We start from the raw sequence: 21,570 nt of genomic DNA on the forward strand, positions 1-21,570 counted from the left end.
CCTCTATACCTTTATCTAGACCTTCTATCTTACCTTAAAATTAAGTGTTCATATATCCTCCAAAGGTATAGAGTGCCAATGGAGGCTTTATCCACATGTAGTGGCACTAAATATAAGAGTGCCGCTAAAGACCGTTAGCGTATGAGTTCCAATAGAATGTTTTATCTAGACTATTTATTTTACCATAAAAATAAATGTTCATATATCCATAAGATTTGCATCATTTTTTTGCCTTCAAATTCTATTGTTAATGTTGGAAATTGATTTTAAAGCCATATTTTCATAGCCAAAAGTACTTTTTGGATATAGATTTGGGGTGAGGCTTTATTTTGTTTTCATAAAGCTAAGCCTTATCGTTCTTATTATTATGTTATACTTCACCCCCAAATGATTTCTTGCTCCCATGTAGTATACTATCCATTTGTACCGTCGAGTAATACCGAAGCGGATAATATTTTTAGGATTCTAAATTTTAGAGATGGAACCTCTTGAAAATTGCCACCAATCTTGAAAAAAAGAAAAATGGATTGATAGGGTAGCAGTCCTATCAAAATAAGTAAAGCCTCACCTCATAAAATCATGAAAATTTGCAATTGAATCATAGAAAAACTTTTACATCTCCACTTTGAACATTATAGTTGGTAAAAAATATTTAAAATTTAAATATATAAAAATAGTGTATATTGTGACAAATTATGTAGACAGTTCATTTTGCCCTCAAAATCAGTGTTCGGAGATCAATGCTATATTTTGAGTTTCAAATTTTATTGCCGGTCTTGAATATTGATTTTAGAGCCGAATGAGAATTTGAGGTGAGCCTAGAAACTTCATCCTTTTTTTGAAAGTAAACATCCACTAAGTCCCAAATTTTCACAAAACAAAATTATTCTCAGCATGCTCCCCCAGGACCATCCTAAAGTCACCATGTGAAAACCATTTTTTTGGGGTTAAATTGGAGGTGCAGATTCACTTTCTTTCGTAAGGCCTAGGCCTCATCTCAGCCCTTCTCGATCACCATAATATTGCAACATGGGCTGCTAACGATAATGGATGTGAATATTACTAGACTGTGCTGACCACGTGCCCCTGCTTTTACCCTCATCCTCTCACTTCTACTTTCTTTGTTGACCCATTCGCCCGCCATGATTCTTCCTCTCTCTGTCTCTACTTTTTAAAGTTTTTAAAATCGCATTTCTTTATTCATATCCATTGGCATTCATCCATTAAGAGTCTTTCTTTAACACATCAGTCATGACTATTCACCTCAAGTGTCTATAAATGCCCAACCCACCATGGTCTCTTTTTACACCGGAGGGTCCAGTAACTGTAAAATCGAGGCTCTTATCTCTCATATCAATGGCGGTTTCTAAAGTGTTTTTGGTGTTATTGCCCCTGGCTTTTGTGGTGGCTATTTCCACCATTGCAAGAGCTCAGACATCTGAGCCTCCTATTGTGAAGGGGCTCTCATGGAGCTTCTATGAGTCCTCATGCCCTGACCTTGAAGAAATTGTTAGAAACAGACTCAAACAGGTCTTCAAAAAGGATATCACACAAGCTGCTGGCTTGCTCCGTGTCCATTTCCACGACTGCTTTGTTCAGGTGACTCTTTTTAACTTTTACCTTTGTTTTTTTCTTTTTTTGGTAATTCACTATGGAAGCCGTACCTATTTTTTCAAAGGGTGCCGTTTGTATAGAGCCAGGCTTTAAACAATCAAAATTCGAACCTACTTTCAAATAGTATCGAGAAATGTGGTTTCCATGCTGAAAATATTTGTGATAGTTTTAAAATATATTTTTATTTTTAATTATAAAATTTAAAGCTTAAAAAATAGTGTAGGTCGAGCATATCTAAGAAAACTTGAAATCTATTTTTTTTCATATGTCCATGCTTCTTGATGTTGAGGTGATCAATTTGAACATATTTGAGCATCAAAGCAACCTATTCTAATGAAATTTTTGAGGTGGGATCCAATTTAATTGTTTAGAGGCTCGCTCCATATAAACTTCTCTCTCTATGTGATTGTTATCTGGTTGGTCTTGTAATTATGTGGATTGTTTGTCTCAATGCTTCCTTCGCTTTCTGGTTAGTACATTGTTGGTTTGTATCTACGTGAGTTCTCTCTCTCTCCATGTCTAACCCTGGCCCGAGGGTAGGGTAGGTCCAAGCCACGTTATGACCAACCCTTAGGGTTAGGGCTGGACTTGGGCCGGCCCGAGGAGGACCAGGGCTGGTTTTGGTAGGGCTTGACGTCAATAGAGCTAGCCCAGAACAAACATGCCCGCTGCCAGCCCTATTATTCGATTATTGGTTAGGGTCCCGGCCCTCTCCATCTCCATTGCCTCGTTTTGTATGGTTCTGAATACTCTCTCACATTATTCAAAACCCAAAAAAAAAAATCTCACTTATTTCTTCGAAAATGGGTTACTTATGAGCATGATAAATCATCTCTATTGTCCATTTTGATTTGATTATTTATGAGTGAAAAATGTGTGTTTAGGGTTGCGATGGGTCGGTATTGTTGGAAGGTTCAGCAAGCGGACCCGATGAGAAGGATGCACCCCCCAATCTCACTCTTCGTCCCGAAGCATTCGAAATCATTGAGGATTTGAGAAAAAGGGTTCACAAGAAGTGCGGCCACACCGTCTCTTGCTCAGATATCACTGCCCTCGCTGCTCGTGACTCTGTTTTCCTCGTATGACACCCTCTCCCTCTCTCTCATCTATGCTCATGTATCATGTACAATGTTCACAAACTCAGCTAGTCCTGCTTCGAACTAGGCGTTGCGGATCTGGTTTTCGCCGGTTTTGGTGATTTGGGTATTCTAAAAAAATAAAATAAAAGAATATATATATATATATAATCCTAAAAAATAAGGGATTTTTTTCTTATGTGTTTTTTAATGTTTTTAATCATTTTGACAAATATTGGAAATTGTTCTCGCCTTGAATATTTATTTTCACATTTTTTTATTCTTTTTGAAAAATTTTAAAAATACCTCTAGATACGAATCAATTTTTTAAAATCCATTTTTTAAATACTTTTCATATTTCAGGTGCATGGGCCTCGTTTAATCACATTTTAAGAAAAAGTATGGATTGAAACCGTTTATATTTGATACAAGGTGGTCATAATTAATATTGACCATTGGATGTAAAATTGGTGGTTGTATTTATTCCATTCACTAAGCTCAAACTTCAAAAGAATTTTCTCACATTTTGTGATGCACCCAAGCTATCATATTTTACAAACTTCAAAAGAATTTTTTCACATTTTGTGACGCACCCAAGCTATCATATTTTACATTGAATGGTTGTAAGTAATTGTGATCACTTTGTATCAAAAGTAAATGTTCTCTTCGTATACAATCTCGTACTTTAAATATATTTTTCATAACTTATTTATAAAATTCTTTTGGACCTGCCCATTAGGCCGGCAGCTCGATTTTTTTAACACTGCTCGTGTATCATTATCCTCACTTTCTTTGTTTTTTATAACAAGCGCGCATCAGGTGATGGTGCTAACCCCCCAAAACAAAAAGGGAGTTTTCTTTACTTTTTCAATCAACCTTTTCTTTTTTCCATTTGCTTCAGAAAAAACGAATTTTATAAAAAAAGAAATATTTGGAGTGAAGAAGTGCTCCAAGAAGACAGTCTTTGAACTAATTGACGACGAAAAATCATTTTTTTTAAGTTCTTGAAAGTAATTTTCCAAAAAATCAATAATGTGAAAGAAAGATTGAACGGAAAATTGTTCTCTTGCCAAAAGTTTTTTTTTGGGGGAAAAAAAAAAGTTTCTTTTTAAGAGAAAATTTTCCACTTGCCAAAAGATTTCATTCTCCCATCGAAGCTTATTGTCCATTTACTCTCTTAGGTAGCACCCAATCATGGAGTAATTGTATGATCCCTAATTTTATGGATGCAACGGTTAATGTCAATTAAAAAAATTCTAAATATATGAGTGGCAAGACAAAAAGAGATATGATTCCAAATGAATACATTTGGGATAACTTAGGTGTGGCTCCAATAAGCATTAACATGAGATAAATTAGATTTAGGCAAGCTGGCCATATGCAATGCATACCCAATGCAACACCTATTGTTAGGAGGTGCGACCTATTGTTAGGAGGTGCGAGTTAGTTCAAGTGGAATGCTAAAAAAGAGCAATAGGTAGGCCTTGAGAACATAGTTAAATTTAGTGAGAAAATATATAAGGATTTATGGCTTCATTAAGGACATAGCCCTTGATAACCACGATTCGTCTAGCTAACTGCAAATAGTTGAAAAAGGCTGTGATGATGATGATGAAATGGTACTCTTTATATATTTGAAAAAAAAAAATGTCTCTAGATTAAACAGAGACCATTCAATTTTGTAAAGGTGAGATCTAGGTGTTAGAGAGCTTAAAATTCAAAAATTTTACTTTAAAAATAATCATCTAGTAATTCTTAGGTGGATTCCAAAATTTTGGATTGAAAAAATCCTCGTAAATAGATTATCTAGCCCAAAAAGAGTAGGTGTATGTTATACTCCCTCAGACGAGAATGATACATGGTCTCTTTTCTTATTTGATGTTTTTAGGGGTGCTACCACTGGGCTAGATTATATAATCTCTTTTTTTGGGTTAACATCACTTAAACCTCTTCACTATATTATGCTATTTATCACTAGGGAAAGTATAAAGAGACCACTTACCTACCTTTGGTACAAGTTGGTCTCAATTAATCTTGATCATTGGATGTGAAATTGGTGGTTGCGTTTATTTCATTGACCAGCTCAAAGTTCAAAAGAAATTTTTTTGAACTTTGTAACACATCCAAGCTATCATATTTCATATAAGTAAGTGTGACCTCCCTATACCAATGATAAATGGTTTCATTGTATACTATCCCTTATCGCTATAATAATTACATCTTTAGTATTTTTAAAAAAATTCTAAAATTTCTTCTAGTTCTCAAACCTACACACACCAATGCATTTTGGTAATTTGGCACCAGTTAACTTGCCCAAGTCAAATAACAATAATACCAATGATTTATGAGGGTTAGTAGCACAAAAATTTTGAAATAACGATTAGATCCCAATTCTCAAAGCTGAACTCACTTTTGTTTTATTTGTAAGCCCTTGTTTTGTTTCGATTGTAAGCCCTTGTTTTGTTTCCCAACTCTAAATGATAATTTAACTCGGACCACTATATGAAACAACTATGAAGATGCCCCTAATCGTTCACAGTTACTTTAATGGGGGGGGTTAATTTTGGGTAGGTACGTTAATAGGCTGTGTATAGGCCAGCAAGCTCACGCCGAACCCGGCTCAAAACCATGTAAGGGTCCCAGCCTGTAGTCCGCCTACGTTTGTCATGGGGCCGGTCAGATCTGGCCTTATAATAGCATAGGGAAACTTCTTTTCACAAAGTGTATTAAAAATATTTGGGCTGGGAAAGCCTACGCCTGGCCTGAAAAAACTTCGGGCCCCAAGCCCTGCCCGTCCCCCTTGCTGGCATTAAAATATGGCCCGAACCCAGCCCCAAACTTTGCCTGTCTTGAAAGCCCATCGGCCGGCCTCACCTTGTTAGCAGCCCTAATTGTAAAGGTATTATGTGACTTGAAAAGTAAACATTCTTGTGGTGGTTGTGATCATTTTTTACGACCTTAGTGATGGTGCAAAGGAGCTTGAGGATTTCAACTATATTTGTTTGTTTTTTGTTTTTTTGTGGCTTTGTTGATTTTGTCCCATAAAAATATGAGAAAAGTTTCTATACTTCCCCTACAACATAAAAGATATATGCTTCCCCTCCCATCCAACCATTTAATTTATATAAAGTGAGTCACTCACTGTTTGATCTAAATCTTAGTCTTAGAGTATTTTATTTTTATTTTTTTCTACAAATTGTATGATCATGAAATTTGATACGTATCATCTTCTCAATGGGGTGCGCCTACGAAAAATATTAATTTTTTATAAAATATAATAATCAAAATACCCCTTGACATTTTCAAGGGTATTTTAGTCATTTTATTTTATTGGATATATTTGTTTTATATTTTTTACAAGTGCGGGTTTAAGAGAGGAGTGGACTTCCAAAATTTGGTGTTAAAATAATTTTAAAAAAAAATTAAAAATTAAATGGTGTAGAAACGTGACATTGTGATTGAGGCTATCTCAGTCGTTTATTCAGAATAAATGGTTGGATAAGGAGTAGTATATAAGCCTTGTGATGTAGGGAAAGCACAAAAAGCTTGCCCTTAAAATATATTAGGGGGATCAACAATTGATCTGTAAGGGTATTAGAGATAAAATGTTTATTGATGTGCCCATACATTTACCATGTATACTATTGTGTATGGAAGAATGTAGTCTTTAGGATCATCAGAGTCCATTGTAATGATGGATGGGGATGGAGAAAAGTGGCAGTCACTGCAACAAGGCATGATCTTTCTCTATTCAAGGAAGAACAAGTAAATAAGCCATTATCTCTGTCTATAATATAAGGGAAGAGCAGAAGCAAAATAAAGCTAAACAAGAAGGGTGCGGTTTGTATGGAGCCGAGGCTCTAAACAATCAAATTGAAGCCTATCTTCAAATAGTATCAAGAAAAGTTATTTTAATATTAGAAATCTTTGTGATAGCCTTCAAATATATTTTTATATTTAATTATAAATTTTAAAGCTTAAAAAATAGTGTAGATGACAACTTGAAAATCTTGAAAACTGACCGTCCAAAAACCCGTTACAAGATGCACTATTTCCAAAACTTGAAATCTATTCTTTTTTTCGTATATTCATCTTGATGTTGATATGATCAATTTAAGGATATTTGGACATCAAAACAACCTCTTCTAGTAAAATTTTTGAGGTAGGCTCTAATTTGATGGGTTTGAGCCTCAGCTCTATATAAACTTTTCCCAAAAAACAAATAGTGGCAAAATAAATAAATCTCTCTTATAAGGAAGACTAAAAATTTACCTGTTAAATTTAAACAATCATCTGTGTATGATTGAGGACTGGTAATGTATCTCTTTAAAATGATGCACACAACACGACAGATGAGGATGATAATATATCTCTTTAAAATGCACAACACATTCCCACTGTCGATGCGTTGCACTCACTTGAAACTCTTCTGTATCGTTCCAATTTTATCGTATGTCTTGGAGACTTGAAATTTTCATCCATATGTGCAGGCAGGAGGCCCCTTGTACCCCATTCCCCTAGGCCGACGCGACAGCCTCAACTTTGCCACCCGGGATGCAACTTTGGCGAACCTCCCAGGCCCGACCTCCAACACCTCCGACCTCATGAAAGCCTTCACCAATAAAAACCTGGACGCCACCGACCTCGTCGCCCTATCAGGCAGCCACACAATCGGCATCTCCCACTGCTCCTCGTTCTCCAACCGCCTCTTCCCCTCCCAAGACCCCACCCTCGACAAAACCTTCGCAAAAAACCTCTACAAAACTTGCCCCACTTCCAATGCCAATGCTACCACTGTGCTTGACATTCTAACCCCAAATGCATTTGATAACAAATACTATGTTGACCTCATTAATCGACAAGGTCTGTTCACTTCCGATCAAGATTTGTTTACTGACAAGCAGACGAGATCAATCGTCACCAGCTTTGCCGCGAACCAGTCATTGTTTTTTGAGAAGTTTGTGTTGGCGATGATCAAGATGGGGCAGATGAGTGTGCTTACTGGGGTACAGGGAGATATTAGGGCTAATTGCTCTGCAAGGAACCCTTCAAGGTTTGTGGTACCCTTTGGTGGAGGGGGACAAGAGGGAGTTGCTGCCTCCTTTTAGATTGTGTACAAGACCCTTTGCTTTACTAAGATAACAGTTCTATCAGACAATTTACGTAAAAAATGGATTAGGGTTGGTCCTTTTTGGTCTGTCCCCCATTTCCATTGTATTCAACTGGTAGGACATTAAATTTCTTTGCAAGGATGCCCATAACCTGGTATGTAATTTGAAGTTCTGATTTTTTCCAATGAGAAAGTACATGGGTTTCTTCATATGGACTATACATGATAAGACGGTTCCTATTTAACTATCAACTTGTTTGTTAAACTTTTCAAAATTGCAATTCGTTTGATATTTCACATCCATAGCTACCCTCTTCCACTTTGACCAAAGTTTGAAAATTTGGCCTAGTCGACTCTTAATTGTTAATGGTGATTTGTGAGTTTTTTTTATCACTCGTTTCATTTTTTCTGTTTCCTCTTCTTTTTTGGATTTTCATGAATTGTTTTTAGTTATAACTCAAACCTTAGTTTCATCTATATCTTCTAAAAAAATGAATGAATGTTTTATTTTGGAAGGTTTAAATAAATTCAAGGATATTGTGTTTGATAATATATATATATATATATATATATTAACAATATAAATATAAATATATTATATTATATTATATAATAAATATTATGTATTATTATATTTTGCATAATATAATATTACATATGATATAATAAAAGGATGGAAAAAGTTTATATAAGGATGCAACCTTATAATGTAGAACTACGGATGCACTTCAAAAATCCATCGAAAAATGTAGTTTTAATGTTGAAAAACCTTTTGATTGATCATCTCGACATCGAGATGTATGACCATGAAAAATAAAAAGATTTTAAGTCTCGAAAATAGTGCATGTTACAACATATTATCTACACCATCCATTTTCAATATTTTCATATGTTTATAGATTAACTTGATTTTAACCATTTTTTAAATTTAAAATTTTATGATTAGATATAAAAATAGATTTTGAGATAATCCTAAGAGCATTTTACATCAAAATTATATGCCATATTAAAATTTGAAGGTGCACCTTACCTCTACAGCTACGGATGCATCTGTATGCTAACTGCACCTTAAAAGGATTGTATGCAATGAGACCACTTACTTTTGATACAAAGAGGTCACAGTTATTACAACCATCCAATGTGAAATTTGATAGCTTAGATGTGTCACAAAGTTCGAGAAAATTTCTTTTGAAGTTTGAGCTTGGTGAATGGAATATATGCAGCCATCCAAATTCACATCCAATGGTGACGATTATTTGTGGCCATCTTGTACCAAAGGTAAATAGGATCGTTATATATTTTCCTTATAATAAATATATATTATATATAATACAATATAAGATACTTATATATTATATATAATATATAATATTAGTATATTAGTATATTTTATATTGCATATAATATATAATCAATGCATATTATATAATGTAAATTACATTAATAAAAATATAAATATATAATTTAATATAATATTACTATAGCATAATATTATATTATAATATTATAGTAATATTATATTATATTATATCATATTAATATTATTAATATTATATTATGCATAGTGAATAGTGATAAACAAAAACGTTCTAAAATATTAAGTTCATATTCCCCTCGAACTTAATCTTTCATGTTTTAACAAAGGAATGGAAATTTTCTTGGAATATTGATTTTTGAACTTTTAGATGGAAACAGTATGTCAAACGCGAAACTTTTGAAAAATTAGAAAGATTTCTTACTTAAAAAATTCTTTCAGAAAAACAAATGCACCCCTAGTGCTTAAAAAATCGACTTGCCCCTTGCCCGAGCCTAATCCAGTTCTAGTTCAAAAAAATAAAAAGTCAAAAACTTAATTTATATATCGCAGCCTTTGCTTCAATGATGTTAGACGTTAAATGACTTGATGGTTAGGTCTTCCACACTTGGGGTTTCTCCATACGAAATGACTTGAGTTCAAATCAAGGGTCAACTCATTTTCAATTTATGTTTTTTTTTTTTTTTTAAAGTGTAATGTAGGAATATACACATACTTGTCATGATAAGGAAATTTTGGTAGCAAGTTCTTTTTTTTTTTTTAAAGTGTAATGTAGGAATAGACACATACTTGTCATGATAAGGAAATTTTTATAGCACGTTGATTAAAGGGTTAAGCTCGTACATTACCTCCTTTGTCAGAGGTCTTAGATTTGAATCCTTTTCCCAAACAAATTTTCCTATTTTTTTTAAAAAAAAATGAAGAAAAATAAATGTTTAACAACAGGAAGGTGGATGATTGAGGAGGGATTCAAAACCTCATGGATTATAAGTACGCACACAAATTCTTCATATCTATATATATATATATATATATATATATATATATATATATATATATATATATATATATATATATATATATATATATATATATATATATATATATATATATATATATATATATATATATATTTATATAAACGTCAAGTTAGTTCTGAATTTTCAGAAATTAAAATTAATCTCTGCATGGTCCACCAAGATCACCCTGAAAGTCGCAATTGTTCTCGCTAGGGTTTGAAAACTCGTCGAGTCGAGCCGGACTCTCCCGGTTCGACTCAGGAATCGTCTGCTACCGAGCCGATTCCACAAAAAAACCGGGAATCGCCCATATCTAGAGAAAACCGGGCTATTCCCAATAGTGAATCGCGAGTCGATTCCCAACAGTGAATCGCAAGTCGATTCCCAACAGTGAATCGCAAGTCGATTCCCAACAGTGAATCGCGAGTCTCACCAAAAAAACCTAGGCATTCTAGTCATTTTTGGGTTTATACGTGGCCGCCTCGCGGGAGCAACATGTGGCACCTAAAAATCCTCCACACGAGATAACTCACCTCACATGTCTGCCCCTCCACTTTTCTACACGTGCAGCACAATATCTATTACACAGGAATTTATAGAGAACAAAGCGACGCTCATCCTTCGATATGGGATAATTCCCATAAAAAATCATTAAAACAAAAGATTGAATATATATTATTATAGAAGCTAATAAAATCACATTAGGGGACGTGGCAGTGTTGGTTGACAACTCCGATTTTTCGGTGGATATTTAGAGTTCGAACCTTAGCGCACGTCCTCGTTTATTTTTGTTGTCAAAAAAAAAAATAAAGGCAGAAAATACTGTTGTAAAAAAATAGAAAAACTAAAAAATAAAAGGCTTTTCAAGATAAAGATAAAAAAGACAATGCAACATTTTTTTATTTTTTTTGTAAAAAAAATACAAGATAATATAACAAGTATTTCTTGCAAAAAAACAAAACGAAAGGCATAAAAAAATAAAAAATACAACAAGCAAAAAAAATTTAGTACAACATCTTCTTCTTTTGTCAAAAAAAAAGAAAAGATAATCAACAAGTATCATATTTTTCTTGTAAAAAAAAATAAAAGATAACACAATAAGTATTTCTTGTCAAAAACATAAAAGGTATTTCTTAATACAACCTAGGAATAAATGGTCTAATTATATTTTTTATGTTTATAACATGATGGTCTTTAACATAAATTTAGTAATATTAATTTAAATATAGGATTCATACAATGAGACCATTTGAAATCTCTCTCTTTCTACTAACAACCTCTTGGACTAATTTATTCTAGAAACCTAAAAATTTAAAGAAAATTGGTACGCATTCTAATAATTTCGACATTGATAAGCAAATTTTTTATTTTATTTATTAATTTTTGTATTATAATTCATGTAGTGTACTACTTTTCTTACAGTTGTCAATAATACATTTTAAATTAGATGATATTATAAAATATTTTGGATTTGTTATTAGTTTTATAATAAAATAATTATAAAATATAGTTGGTATATAATATTATAGTTAGTTAGGTTGTAATAATTTGGGTTTTTTTAGCGGATTAGGGTTTTTCGTCAATTCGAGATTTTAGTGGCCAATTTTTCATCGATTCAGTCAACTCTTTATTGTAGTCCATATATGATTATATACTTAATTCATGATAATTCTATGATTTCTTTTGTGTGATGTAAATTTAATGGTCAACATAAGTTCATATAGGGAAAGAACATCTCAATATTCATAAATTGATGAAAACAATGAAAGTTAATAATGTACTACCCTCATTTCTTATTGCATTCCTAAAAAACAACATTTATAATGAATTTTAATAATTTTTTCAAGGCTTAATCCAAGCGATTCGGCCCTATTCCCGATCCGGATAGCCGATTCGTCGATCCGGATCGGTTTTTGAGATGCCCGATCTGGGTCATCGATCCGTTTTTTAAACCACTAACACTCGTGGGTATTTGTTCATCTACTCCCTCAAATAACACCCTGCCAAGGATAAATTTTAGGATCCCAAATTTTGGGGATACAACCTCTTTAACACTTGGATTAACCGTTACTAAAGAAAATTCCTAATTGCATCCTCCAAACACTTGAAAAACTAATGCCTCAAGATTGAATAGAAACCATCTAGTTTTTCAAAGAGTGAGATCTAAGTGCTAGAAAACTCAAATTTTACTTTTGTTTTATTTTAACAGTAATCATCTAGTGATCCTAAAGTGGTTTCCAAATTTTCAAATTGAAAAAAATCCTCCCAAGGTTGGTCATCTGACGAGCGAGTAGAAGCAGACTTTGAGGAAGCATAATACACGTTTTAAAAAAAAAAGACAAAAAAAAGTTGAGAGTTTCGCTTCACTTCCTTCCAAAGCCTATAATCCCATTTTGAGCTTTTGACCTATTTCTATTGGATGAAATTCCTATAAAGCCTAGTTTTATAAAAACAAAATAAAGCCTTACCTCAAAACTTTTTCCGGAAAGCATTTTCGGTACAGAAACAATTATGATGGTTTTAAAATCAATTTTTAAAACTTAAAAAAAAAATACAATATTACGGATATGTGAACCGTTATTTTTAGGACGAAATAAACAATCTAGATAATTTTTTATACTATTCCCTATTTGTCGAGTTTAAAATCCTAATTTTTTTTCACAACTATAATATTCAAACCAAGATGATCAATCTAAACGTTTTTTTTATGCTTGAATTGCAACTTTTCAATGAGATAAGGCTCATTTTCCTTTTCTATAACTATAATAGTGCATCATGTATTATAGCATGAGCGGCTATCCATAAACAATGTTATTAGACTGTGCCCACCACATGCCCCTCCATTTACTGCTCATCCTTTTATTTAAACTTTCTCTTTGGAGCCATGCGGCAGCCCTAATTCTACATTAGAGAATCTTTGCTCCTCTCTCTCTCATGATTCTAGAGAGACGCCTCTGCCCCTCCTCTCTCTCTCTCTATTTTTATGTGTCCATAATTTTTTTGTCAAGCACATGACTCTGTCCATAATTTTTTAGATAGATTACGCACATGATTTTACAGAAGTACATTTCTTTATCCATATCTATTAGAACTCATCCATTACAAAGTCTTTCTTTAACACATTAGTCACAAGACTTGTTGCCTCACATGTCTATAAATGCCCCCACCATTCTTTCTCTAAACCAGTGGGACCAGTTACTGTAAAATCAAGAGAGAGAAAGGCTTTTATCTCTCATATCAATGGCTGTCTCTAAAGGGTTTTTGGTGTTATTGTCCCTGGCCTTTGTGGTGGCCATATCCACCATTGCAAGAGCTCAGACCTTTGAGCCTCCCATTGTGCATGGGCTTTTCCTATCTCAGTGGTTGGTGCCCTTTGGTGGAGAGGGAGAAGAGGGGATTGTTGCCTCCTTTTAGATTGTGTAGAAGGCTTTACTAATAAAACAGTCCTATTAGGACAATTTACATAAATATGGATTAAGGTTGGTCCTTTTTGGTTTGTTCCCCATTCCATTGTATTCACAAGGTAGGACATTTGTGAAACTTTGGAGGAGCGCTTTGAATGGAAACGAATTTTCCAATAATACATACTACCCAAAAATGGGTATTTGTAGAGAATACAAGAGTTTAAAATCCCACAATTGTAGGGATCTATACACCAATACAAAACCTAAAGGTTGCAATTCCTTAATTGTAGGGATATATACATCAGTACAAATTGAATGAGATAGGACTCATTCAAATGTGGGCTGAGAAAGAAACGATAACCTGAGGTTTACCGAGTCTCTAGCCATAATACTCCGCCTCAAATTGGTGTGTGTAAGTAGATGACACCCAACTTGGATTGTAAATGAGTTAATTTCTTTTTTTCGAGAGGCTTGGTAAATATATCTGTTCGTTGATTACTTGTTTGGAGATATTGAGTTTGGATGATACCTGCAAGTAACTTCTCACGAACAACATTACAATTCAGCTCTATGTGTTTGGTACGTTCATGAAAGACAGGGTTGAATGCAATGTGTAAGACAGCTTGATTATCGCAGTAGATGAGCATGGGCTATGAATGTGGAACTCCTAAATCTTGAAGGAGATTTTTAAACCAAATGAGTTCACACGTAGTGCTGGCCATAGCCTGATACTCGGCTTCTGCAGATGAGCGAGATGCAGTGGATTGTTTCTTGGTTCGTCAAGAGATGGGGTTGTTTCCAAGAAATGTACAATATCCAATTACAGAATGACGAGTAGTAGGGCAGCTGGCTCAATCTAATTCACAATATGCAGAGAGCTGCAAGGAATTTGACGATGGCATGAGGATGCCTTTTTCAGGGATTTGATTTTAAATATCTGAGAACACGCATAGCTGCATCCATATGACGTTGTCTCGGTGTTTGCATGAATGGACTAAGGACATTGACAGAGAATGTGATTTTCGATCGGGTAATGGTTAAGTAAATCAGACGCCCAACAAGTCGTCAATAAGAGCTTGGGTCTGAAAGAAGAGCTCCATCATCTGCAATGAGTTTCAGATTTTGTTCTATGGGAAATGCGGCGGGTTTTGCCCCGCGTAAGCCTGTTTATTCCAAAATGTCCAAAGTGTATTTCCGTTGGGAGATAAATATTCCCTCTTTCGATCTAGCTGCTTCGATTCCCAAAAGATACTTAAGGAATCTGAGATCCTTTAATTTGAACAGACGATGCAAAATTTGTTTTATGGAATCAATTGTAGAAGGATCATTCCCGATGAGAATGATGTTGTCAACATAGATAAGAATGACTGTAATCCGGTCTTGAGTTCTGAGAGTGAACATGGAATAGTCTGCTTTGGATTGTTGAAAACCTGCTTGAATAAGGGAAGTAGAGAATTTGAAAAACCATCTTCGAGATGCTTGTTTGAGGCCGTATAAAGATTTCTTTAGGCGACAAACAAGTTGTTCTTCATGCTCCCCCTTTCGAGGAAGTTCAGGAAGCAATTGCATGTACACTTCTTCAGCTAGGTCACAGTGGAGGAACGCGTTATTAACATCTAATTGGAACAAAGGCTAAGATTTAACAGCTGCAATGGCAAGGAGGCATCGGACGGTGACAAATTTGGCCACAGGAGCGAATGTCTCGTGGTAATCAATGCCTTCAGCTTGGGTGTAACTTTTTGCTACAAGTCGTGCTTTGTAGCGTTGAATGCTTCCATCTACATGGTATTTGATTTTATACACCCACTTGCACCCGATGGCATATTTGTCTTGTGGCAAGGGTGTGACGATCAAAGTATTATTGGATTCAAGCGCTCTTATCTTTGCAGTCATGGCATCTCTCCAACAGGCATCTTTCATGGCAATGGTAAAATTTTTGGGCTCATGGTTAGATGATATAGAAGCAAGGAAGACACAATGTGAGGAGGAAAATATGTCATGCGAGATGTAATGAGCAAGGGGATAGGTGATACCTGTTAGTTGACCATGCGAAGATGTGGTATTGGTCCTAGGTGAAGAGAGTGCTGGAGAGCATTGATAATCTGCAAGCCATGGGCGAACGAGGCATTCTTGAGGATTTGTGAGGCAGTTCATTAGTAGGAGGGATTGAATCCAATAGCGTTGGTTCAGCTGATGGCAAATTCATAATTGGGGTAGGTGGTCGTAATTCGAGAAGTTGAGTGGAAGGGTTTGGGTAAGGAGAAGAAGGCACAACATAAGTTAGTTGAAAAGGTGAAGGAAAATGATTTATCTCAATGTCCTCAATGAGTGGGAGGGGCATAGATAAAGAAGGAGAGAGGTCCTTGGTTTTGCCTTTTTCAATAAGAAATGAGAAGATATTCTTGTAGAAAGTGACATCTCTACTGACAATGAATTTGTGGTCATCTAAGTCAAATAGCCTGTATCATTTCTAAACATAAGGGTACCCAATAAAGATACACTTGCGTGCAGGAGGAGAAAACTTATCATGTACTTTGGTGTGAGCATAACACAAGCAGCTGAACACACGTAGGTGCTGGTAAGAAGGTCTAGTGTTAAACAAGGTCTCATGGGATGAACGTCCTTATAAAACAGAAGAAGGTAATCTGTTGATTAGGTATGTGGAGGTTAAAACACATTCTCCCTAGAAAATGATGGGTAGGCCAGCTTGAAAGCGAATGGCTCTTGCTTTTTCAAGTAGATCCCTATGCTTGGGTTCAACCACTCCATTTTGTTAGGGAGTGTGGATGCAAGATCTTTGGTATAAGATGCATTTCTCACTCATAAAACTTTGCATTTGATGAGAAAGAAATCTAGTGCCATTGTCGGATCTAAGGGTTTCAATGGTCGAGTTGAATTGGTTTTGAACTATAGCATAAAAATGTTTGATATGGCAAAATGTTTCACTTTTGAATTTCATTAAAAAAGTCCATGTGCAGCGGCTAAAATCGTCTACAATAGTTAAAAAATAGTGTGCTCTAGTGTGTGTTCGTGCTGTGTATGCTCCCCAAATATCATAATGAATAAGCTCAAAAAGAACATAACTTTTATTAGAACTCAGAGGAAATGGATTTCTAGTTTTCTTGGCCACAGGGCAAATTTCACAAGGACAACAACTATTTTCTGAAAAAGAAAAAGATAAGTCTTTGGATAACTGCCGCAAGCACTGGTTGCATGGGTGACCAAGGCGGTTGTGCCAGAGGTGAAAAGAGGAGGTTTGATTGCAGAAACTTTTTATTCTTGGAGCCTTGTAGAAATAAAATCTGTCACGTTCTTCACCCAGACCAATCACCATCTTTGTTGCTAGGTCCTGCAATATGTCGTAATCAGGGAAAAAAATAGCATCACAATTATGAGATTTGGTTAGCTTACTCACGGATAATTGGTTCAAGTCAAAAGAAGGTAGATATAAAAATCAGTAAGTTGTAATGATGGTGAAAGGCAGCAGTTTCCTTTAAGAGAAACGTTAACTATATCACCATTTGGAAGTCTGACATTTTTGTTTGGATGCATGCTATTTTTGCTTGACAAATGGTCTAATGAGAATGCTATGTTATCAAATACCCCCGTATCAATGATTCTTGATGATGAAAGAGATGGTAAAGAAACACAAGACATAGACATACCTGCTACGTCGGCAGCCTATTGTTAATGTTCAACAAGGATATAAGTTGGGAATGTTGCTCTCGAGAGAAGTGAATAGCTATAGAGTTTTCGACAGATCTATTGCTGTCCTTATTGCTAGCGTTTGCAGCAGTAGCATTGTAACAAGGAGCTTGCCATCCATGGAGTTTGCGACATCGATGCCGGACATGCCCAAAATATCAGCAATGATCACAACGAGGTCTATCGCGTCCTCGGCCTCCACGGCCATTGCCTCTTCCACGGAATTCGTTGGCGTCATTGTTGTCTGAATGAGCTCTGCCACGACTATTTCCACCGAAGTTACCCCCAGCCATAGCAGCTCCTTCCAAGGGATGTGCGGAACGAAGTTCTACTGCTAGTTGTCGTTCATCATGAAGAATCAAAGCATATGCTTTGTTCATGGAAGGCAATGGATCCATAGTGTGGATGTTGCTCCTCACATTGGAAAAATAGTCATTCAAGCTCATCAAGAACTGAAACACCCTTTCATTTTGTTTCAATTGGGTGATTTCTTATACAACACCACAGGAGCATTTTGGGGTGAGAGTTAGGGAATCAATCTCATCCTAAAATCCTTTAAGTGTGGTGAAATATTGCAGGACAATCAGCTGATCCTGAACGTGATTTGAAATGTCACGAGTAATGCGATAAATCTGAGCAACATTGCCTTATGAAAAGCATTCTTGCAGGTCCTCCCATATTTCTTGCGCGGTTTCAAAGTAGAAAACGTTGTTGGTGAGATCCTTGCTGACAGTGTTCCAAATCCAGGATAAGACCATGGTATGGCAACGATTCCAAGCAGTGTGGTTGGATGCACGTTTCTTCGACTGAGCAATGGTGTCGTTGATGAAACCAAGTTTGTTCTTGGCATCGAGAGCAATTTCATGGCTCTCTTCTAAAGTGGATAATTTCCTCCGGTGAGTTGTTTAGAAACCAGCAACATTCCTGGGTTGTCGGAGTGATGAAGATAGAAGGGAGAAGATGGATCGGTGACTTCTCCATACGGTACAGTAGACATGATTGAAAAAGACAGAAAGTTGCAGAAAAAATAACATCAGAGATTTTTTTTTTTGATGACTTGCTTTCTCTAAACAACAGCGGGTAGATAGAGAGAAACTCGTGCTACCAAAAAGGGTTAAGAAAAGGCTCCAAGCAGCAGCAGAACTTGCTTTCTCTAAAGCAGCAGTGGGTAGAAAGAGAAACCCATGCTACCAAAAAAAACACCGCCAATTTTGAAGACCCAATAACAAAAAAGGTGGTTTCGAAAACCTTAGAGAGAGGGACAGATTTCCTATTGCAAACTCTGTGGAGCAACAATGACGAGAGCACCGCAAACTTTGGGACATGTAGACACCCCATTTTAAATTTGAAAAATTCTATGATTTCTGGACCCCTTAAGACCACATTATCCTCGTAAACCCAAAATCCATAGTTCACACAGCCTACAATATGACCCAGAACCAGTTCGCCTAATCGAAGCCCTGCAAAAGTCCTGTTTTGACCCAGAATCCTACAAGCGCCCAAACAACTCATAAAAAATAGTAAAAAAAAATCCAGTTTGACCCAAATTTTCTTTGAGACCTTCACAAGAGGCTAAGGAAAACACCCAAAATGAAAAAAAGTAATTTGGACAAGTTTTGAGTTGGATGACACTAGTCGTGTCGCCCAGCCTGGACTGGGTGACACTGGCAGTGTCGCCCAAGTCATCTTATAAATGCCCTGTTTTACCAAAAAATTCATTAAAAATAGTTAAAAAAAAAATCAGTTTTGACCCAAATTTTTTCTGGTAGTTTCACAAGAGGCTAAGGAACACACCTGAAAAAAAAAATATTTTAATTTTGACACTTTTTTACTTGGGCAACATGAGCCATGTTACCCAGCCTAGACTGGGTGACACTTCCCGTGTCGCCCAGATCCAAGACCTCTAAAACCCATTTTTTTGGATATGTACATGTTGGTTACGTAAGGTTATCCTTCCCAACCGATTTTGACCCCTATAAAGCCTCTTTTCGTGGCCATTTGATGGTAGACAGTGATAAAAAACCTCAGAGAGATTAGAAACCCTAGAAATTGTTTCAGAAACCCTAGTCTCCTGAGACCCTAACCCTGAAACCTAAGAAAGCCTAGACCTAGGACACAATAATCTTAGATTGGAACTAGACTTAGAGAACAACAACCCTAGATCTAACCCTTTACACCAGAGACTGACTGGTCGACATCCGAATCACAAAGGCAAAAGAGGACCGGTTCTGATACGGGCGAGCCCTCGAAGACTTGGGAGTCCCGGGCGCCATCTGCCTCGATTTGGTAATGTTTATTCACTTTTCCTTCTTCTTCTTTTTACTATTTTCGTTCATTTTGATCTATTTTGATTATTTTACTTTTAAAATCGTATTTTAGTATTGAGAGTAGATCTTCTCGCTTCCGGGCAGATCTGGCCTCGGATCGGAATTCGATTTGTCTCACTTTCTTTACCACTTCATTTACTGTATTTTCATAAGTTTAAGGTGTTAAGATCCATAGATCTTCCCTAGAGGATCTGTCAGATTTCACCGTAAACAGGGCGACCTTGCAGTTTGATGTCAATGCAATGGCTCTACTGAAAATATATATTGCATGCGTGTGCAACTCAATAGTCTTCCAAAACTCAAAGCCTAAATGGAAATCTGAGGGGCTAATGTCTTCAATATCGACCACAACAGAGCACGTGGGATGGTTATCGAATGGCCTTCTTCAACACTTTCTCCGCCTAATCATCACAGCTTGCCGAAAAAAAATTTCACTCTGATACCATGTGAAAATTTGGAGGAGTGATTTGAATGGAAACGAATTTTCTTATAATACGTACTACCCAAAAGTGGGTATTTGTAGAGAACACAAGAGTTTGAAATCCCACAATTGTAGGGATTTATACAGCAATAAAAATCCTAAAGGTTGCAATCCCTTAATTGTAGGGACCTATACATCAATTCAAATTGAATGAGATAGAACTCATTCAAATGTGGGCTGAGAAGGAAACGATAAACTGAGGTTTATCGAGTCTCTAGCCGTAATACTCTCCCTCAAGTTAGTGTGCATAAGTCGATGACATTCAACTTGGATTGTAAATAAGTAAATTTCTCTTTTTTGAGATGCTTGGTAAATATATCTGCTCGTTGATTACTTGTGTGGAGATATTGAGTTTGGATGATGTCTGCAAGTAACTTCTCACAAACAACATGACAATTCAACTCTATGTGTTTGGTGTGTTCATGAAACACATGGTTGGATGCAATGTGTAAGGCAGCTTGATTATCGCAGTAAAGAAGCATGGGCTATGAATGTGGAACTCCTAAATCTTAAAGGAGATTTTTAAGCCAAATGATTTCACACGTAGTGGTGGCCATGGCCCGATACTCGGCTTTCGCAGATGAGCGAGATACGGTAGATTGTTTCTTGGTATGCCAAGAGATGGGGTTGTTTCCAAAAAATATACAATATCCGGTTAAAGAACGACGGGTAGTAAGGCAGCCGGCCCAGTCTGAGTCGCAATATGCAGAGAGCTGCAAGGAATTTAACGATGGCATGAGGATGCCGTTTCCGGGATTTGATTTTAAATATCTGAGAACACACATAGCTGCATCCATATGAGGTTGTCTCGGTGTTTGCATGATTTGACTGAAGACATTGACAGATAATGTGATTCCCGGCCGGGTAATGGTTAAGTAAATCAGACACCCAACAAGTCGTTGGATAAGAGCTTGGGTCTGAAAGAAGAGCTCCATTGTCTGCATTGAGTTTCAGATTTTGTTCCATGGGAAATGCAACGGGCTTGGCCGCATAGAAACCGGGTTCGTTTGTTAAATCTTAACTGCAATTCGTTTAATATCCATAACTACCCTTTTACACTTTAACCAAAGTTTTAAAATTCGACCGAGTCGACTCTGAATTATTGGTATTTGTGAGTTTTCCCTGTCATGTGCTCCATTTGAGTTTTTCCTATCATGTGCTCCATTTCTCTCTTTTCTCCTTTTTCTGGATTTTCCAATGAATTGTTTCTAGCTCTAAATCAAACCTTAATTTCATATTTTACCTATAGTTCTCTGTCTCATTAAGACTCTTAATGATGTTTATAGTTCAATTAGCTTTTTATCTCCTTTTTTCTTAATACATTTTTTGTATTTTTTCAAATATTTACCCCTCTTTAGACTCTATATGACTCAAATGAGTCCACTCGGTTACTTAGCTTGTGTAAGGACCGAGTCCCAAATCCGAGTCGATTTTTTACGTGCTGCATTTGACCTACTTACACCTCAATAAAAGAATACTATTTTTGTAATACTAACACTGTTGCTTGGTCTTTGTACCT

At 36.0% G+C, this 21,570-nt stretch overlaps 1 protein-coding gene across 1 annotated transcript; it reads left to right on the plus strand.

The window, feature by feature from the left end:
- The first annotated feature begins 1,307 nt into the window (after positions 1–1,307).
- Positions 1,308–8,010, plus strand: LOC18436837 (peroxidase 12). The gene is made up of 3 exons (XM_006847059.4): positions 1,308–1,599; positions 2,499–2,693; positions 7,181–8,010. Exons 1-3 carry the CDS (start codon positions 1,357–1,359, stop codon positions 7,796–7,798), a joined length of 1,056 nt encoding a protein of 351 aa, XP_006847122.3. The 5' UTR covers positions 1,308–1,356; the 3' UTR covers positions 7,799–8,010.
- The last annotated feature ends 13,560 nt before the right edge of the window (positions 8,011–21,570 follow it).

The sequence above is a fragment of the Amborella trichopoda genome, chromosome 11 (genome assembly GCF_054954075.1).
Source record: "Amborella trichopoda isolate Santa Cruz 75 chromosome 11, AtrichopodaSantaCruz75HAP2 v2.0, whole genome shotgun sequence".
Classification (NCBI taxonomy): domain Eukaryota; kingdom Viridiplantae; phylum Streptophyta; class Magnoliopsida; order Amborellales; family Amborellaceae; genus Amborella; species Amborella trichopoda.

What these genes read in the sequence shown, in the direction of transcription:
- LOC18436837 (XM_006847059.4), top strand. Translation starts at nt 1,357, where the DNA reads ATGGCGGTTTCTAAAGTGTTTTTGGTGTTATTGCCCCTGGCTTTTGTG. An exon ending in TCCACGACTGCTTTGTTCAG is followed by an intron (nt 1,600 to 2,498) that starts GTGACTCTTTTT and finishes ATGTGTGTTTAG; the next exon opens with GGTTGCGATGGGTCGGTATT. An exon ending in CTCGTGACTCTGTTTTCCTC is followed by an intron (nt 2,694 to 7,180) that starts GTATGACACCCT and finishes CCATATGTGCAG; the next exon opens with GCAGGAGGCCCCTTGTACCC.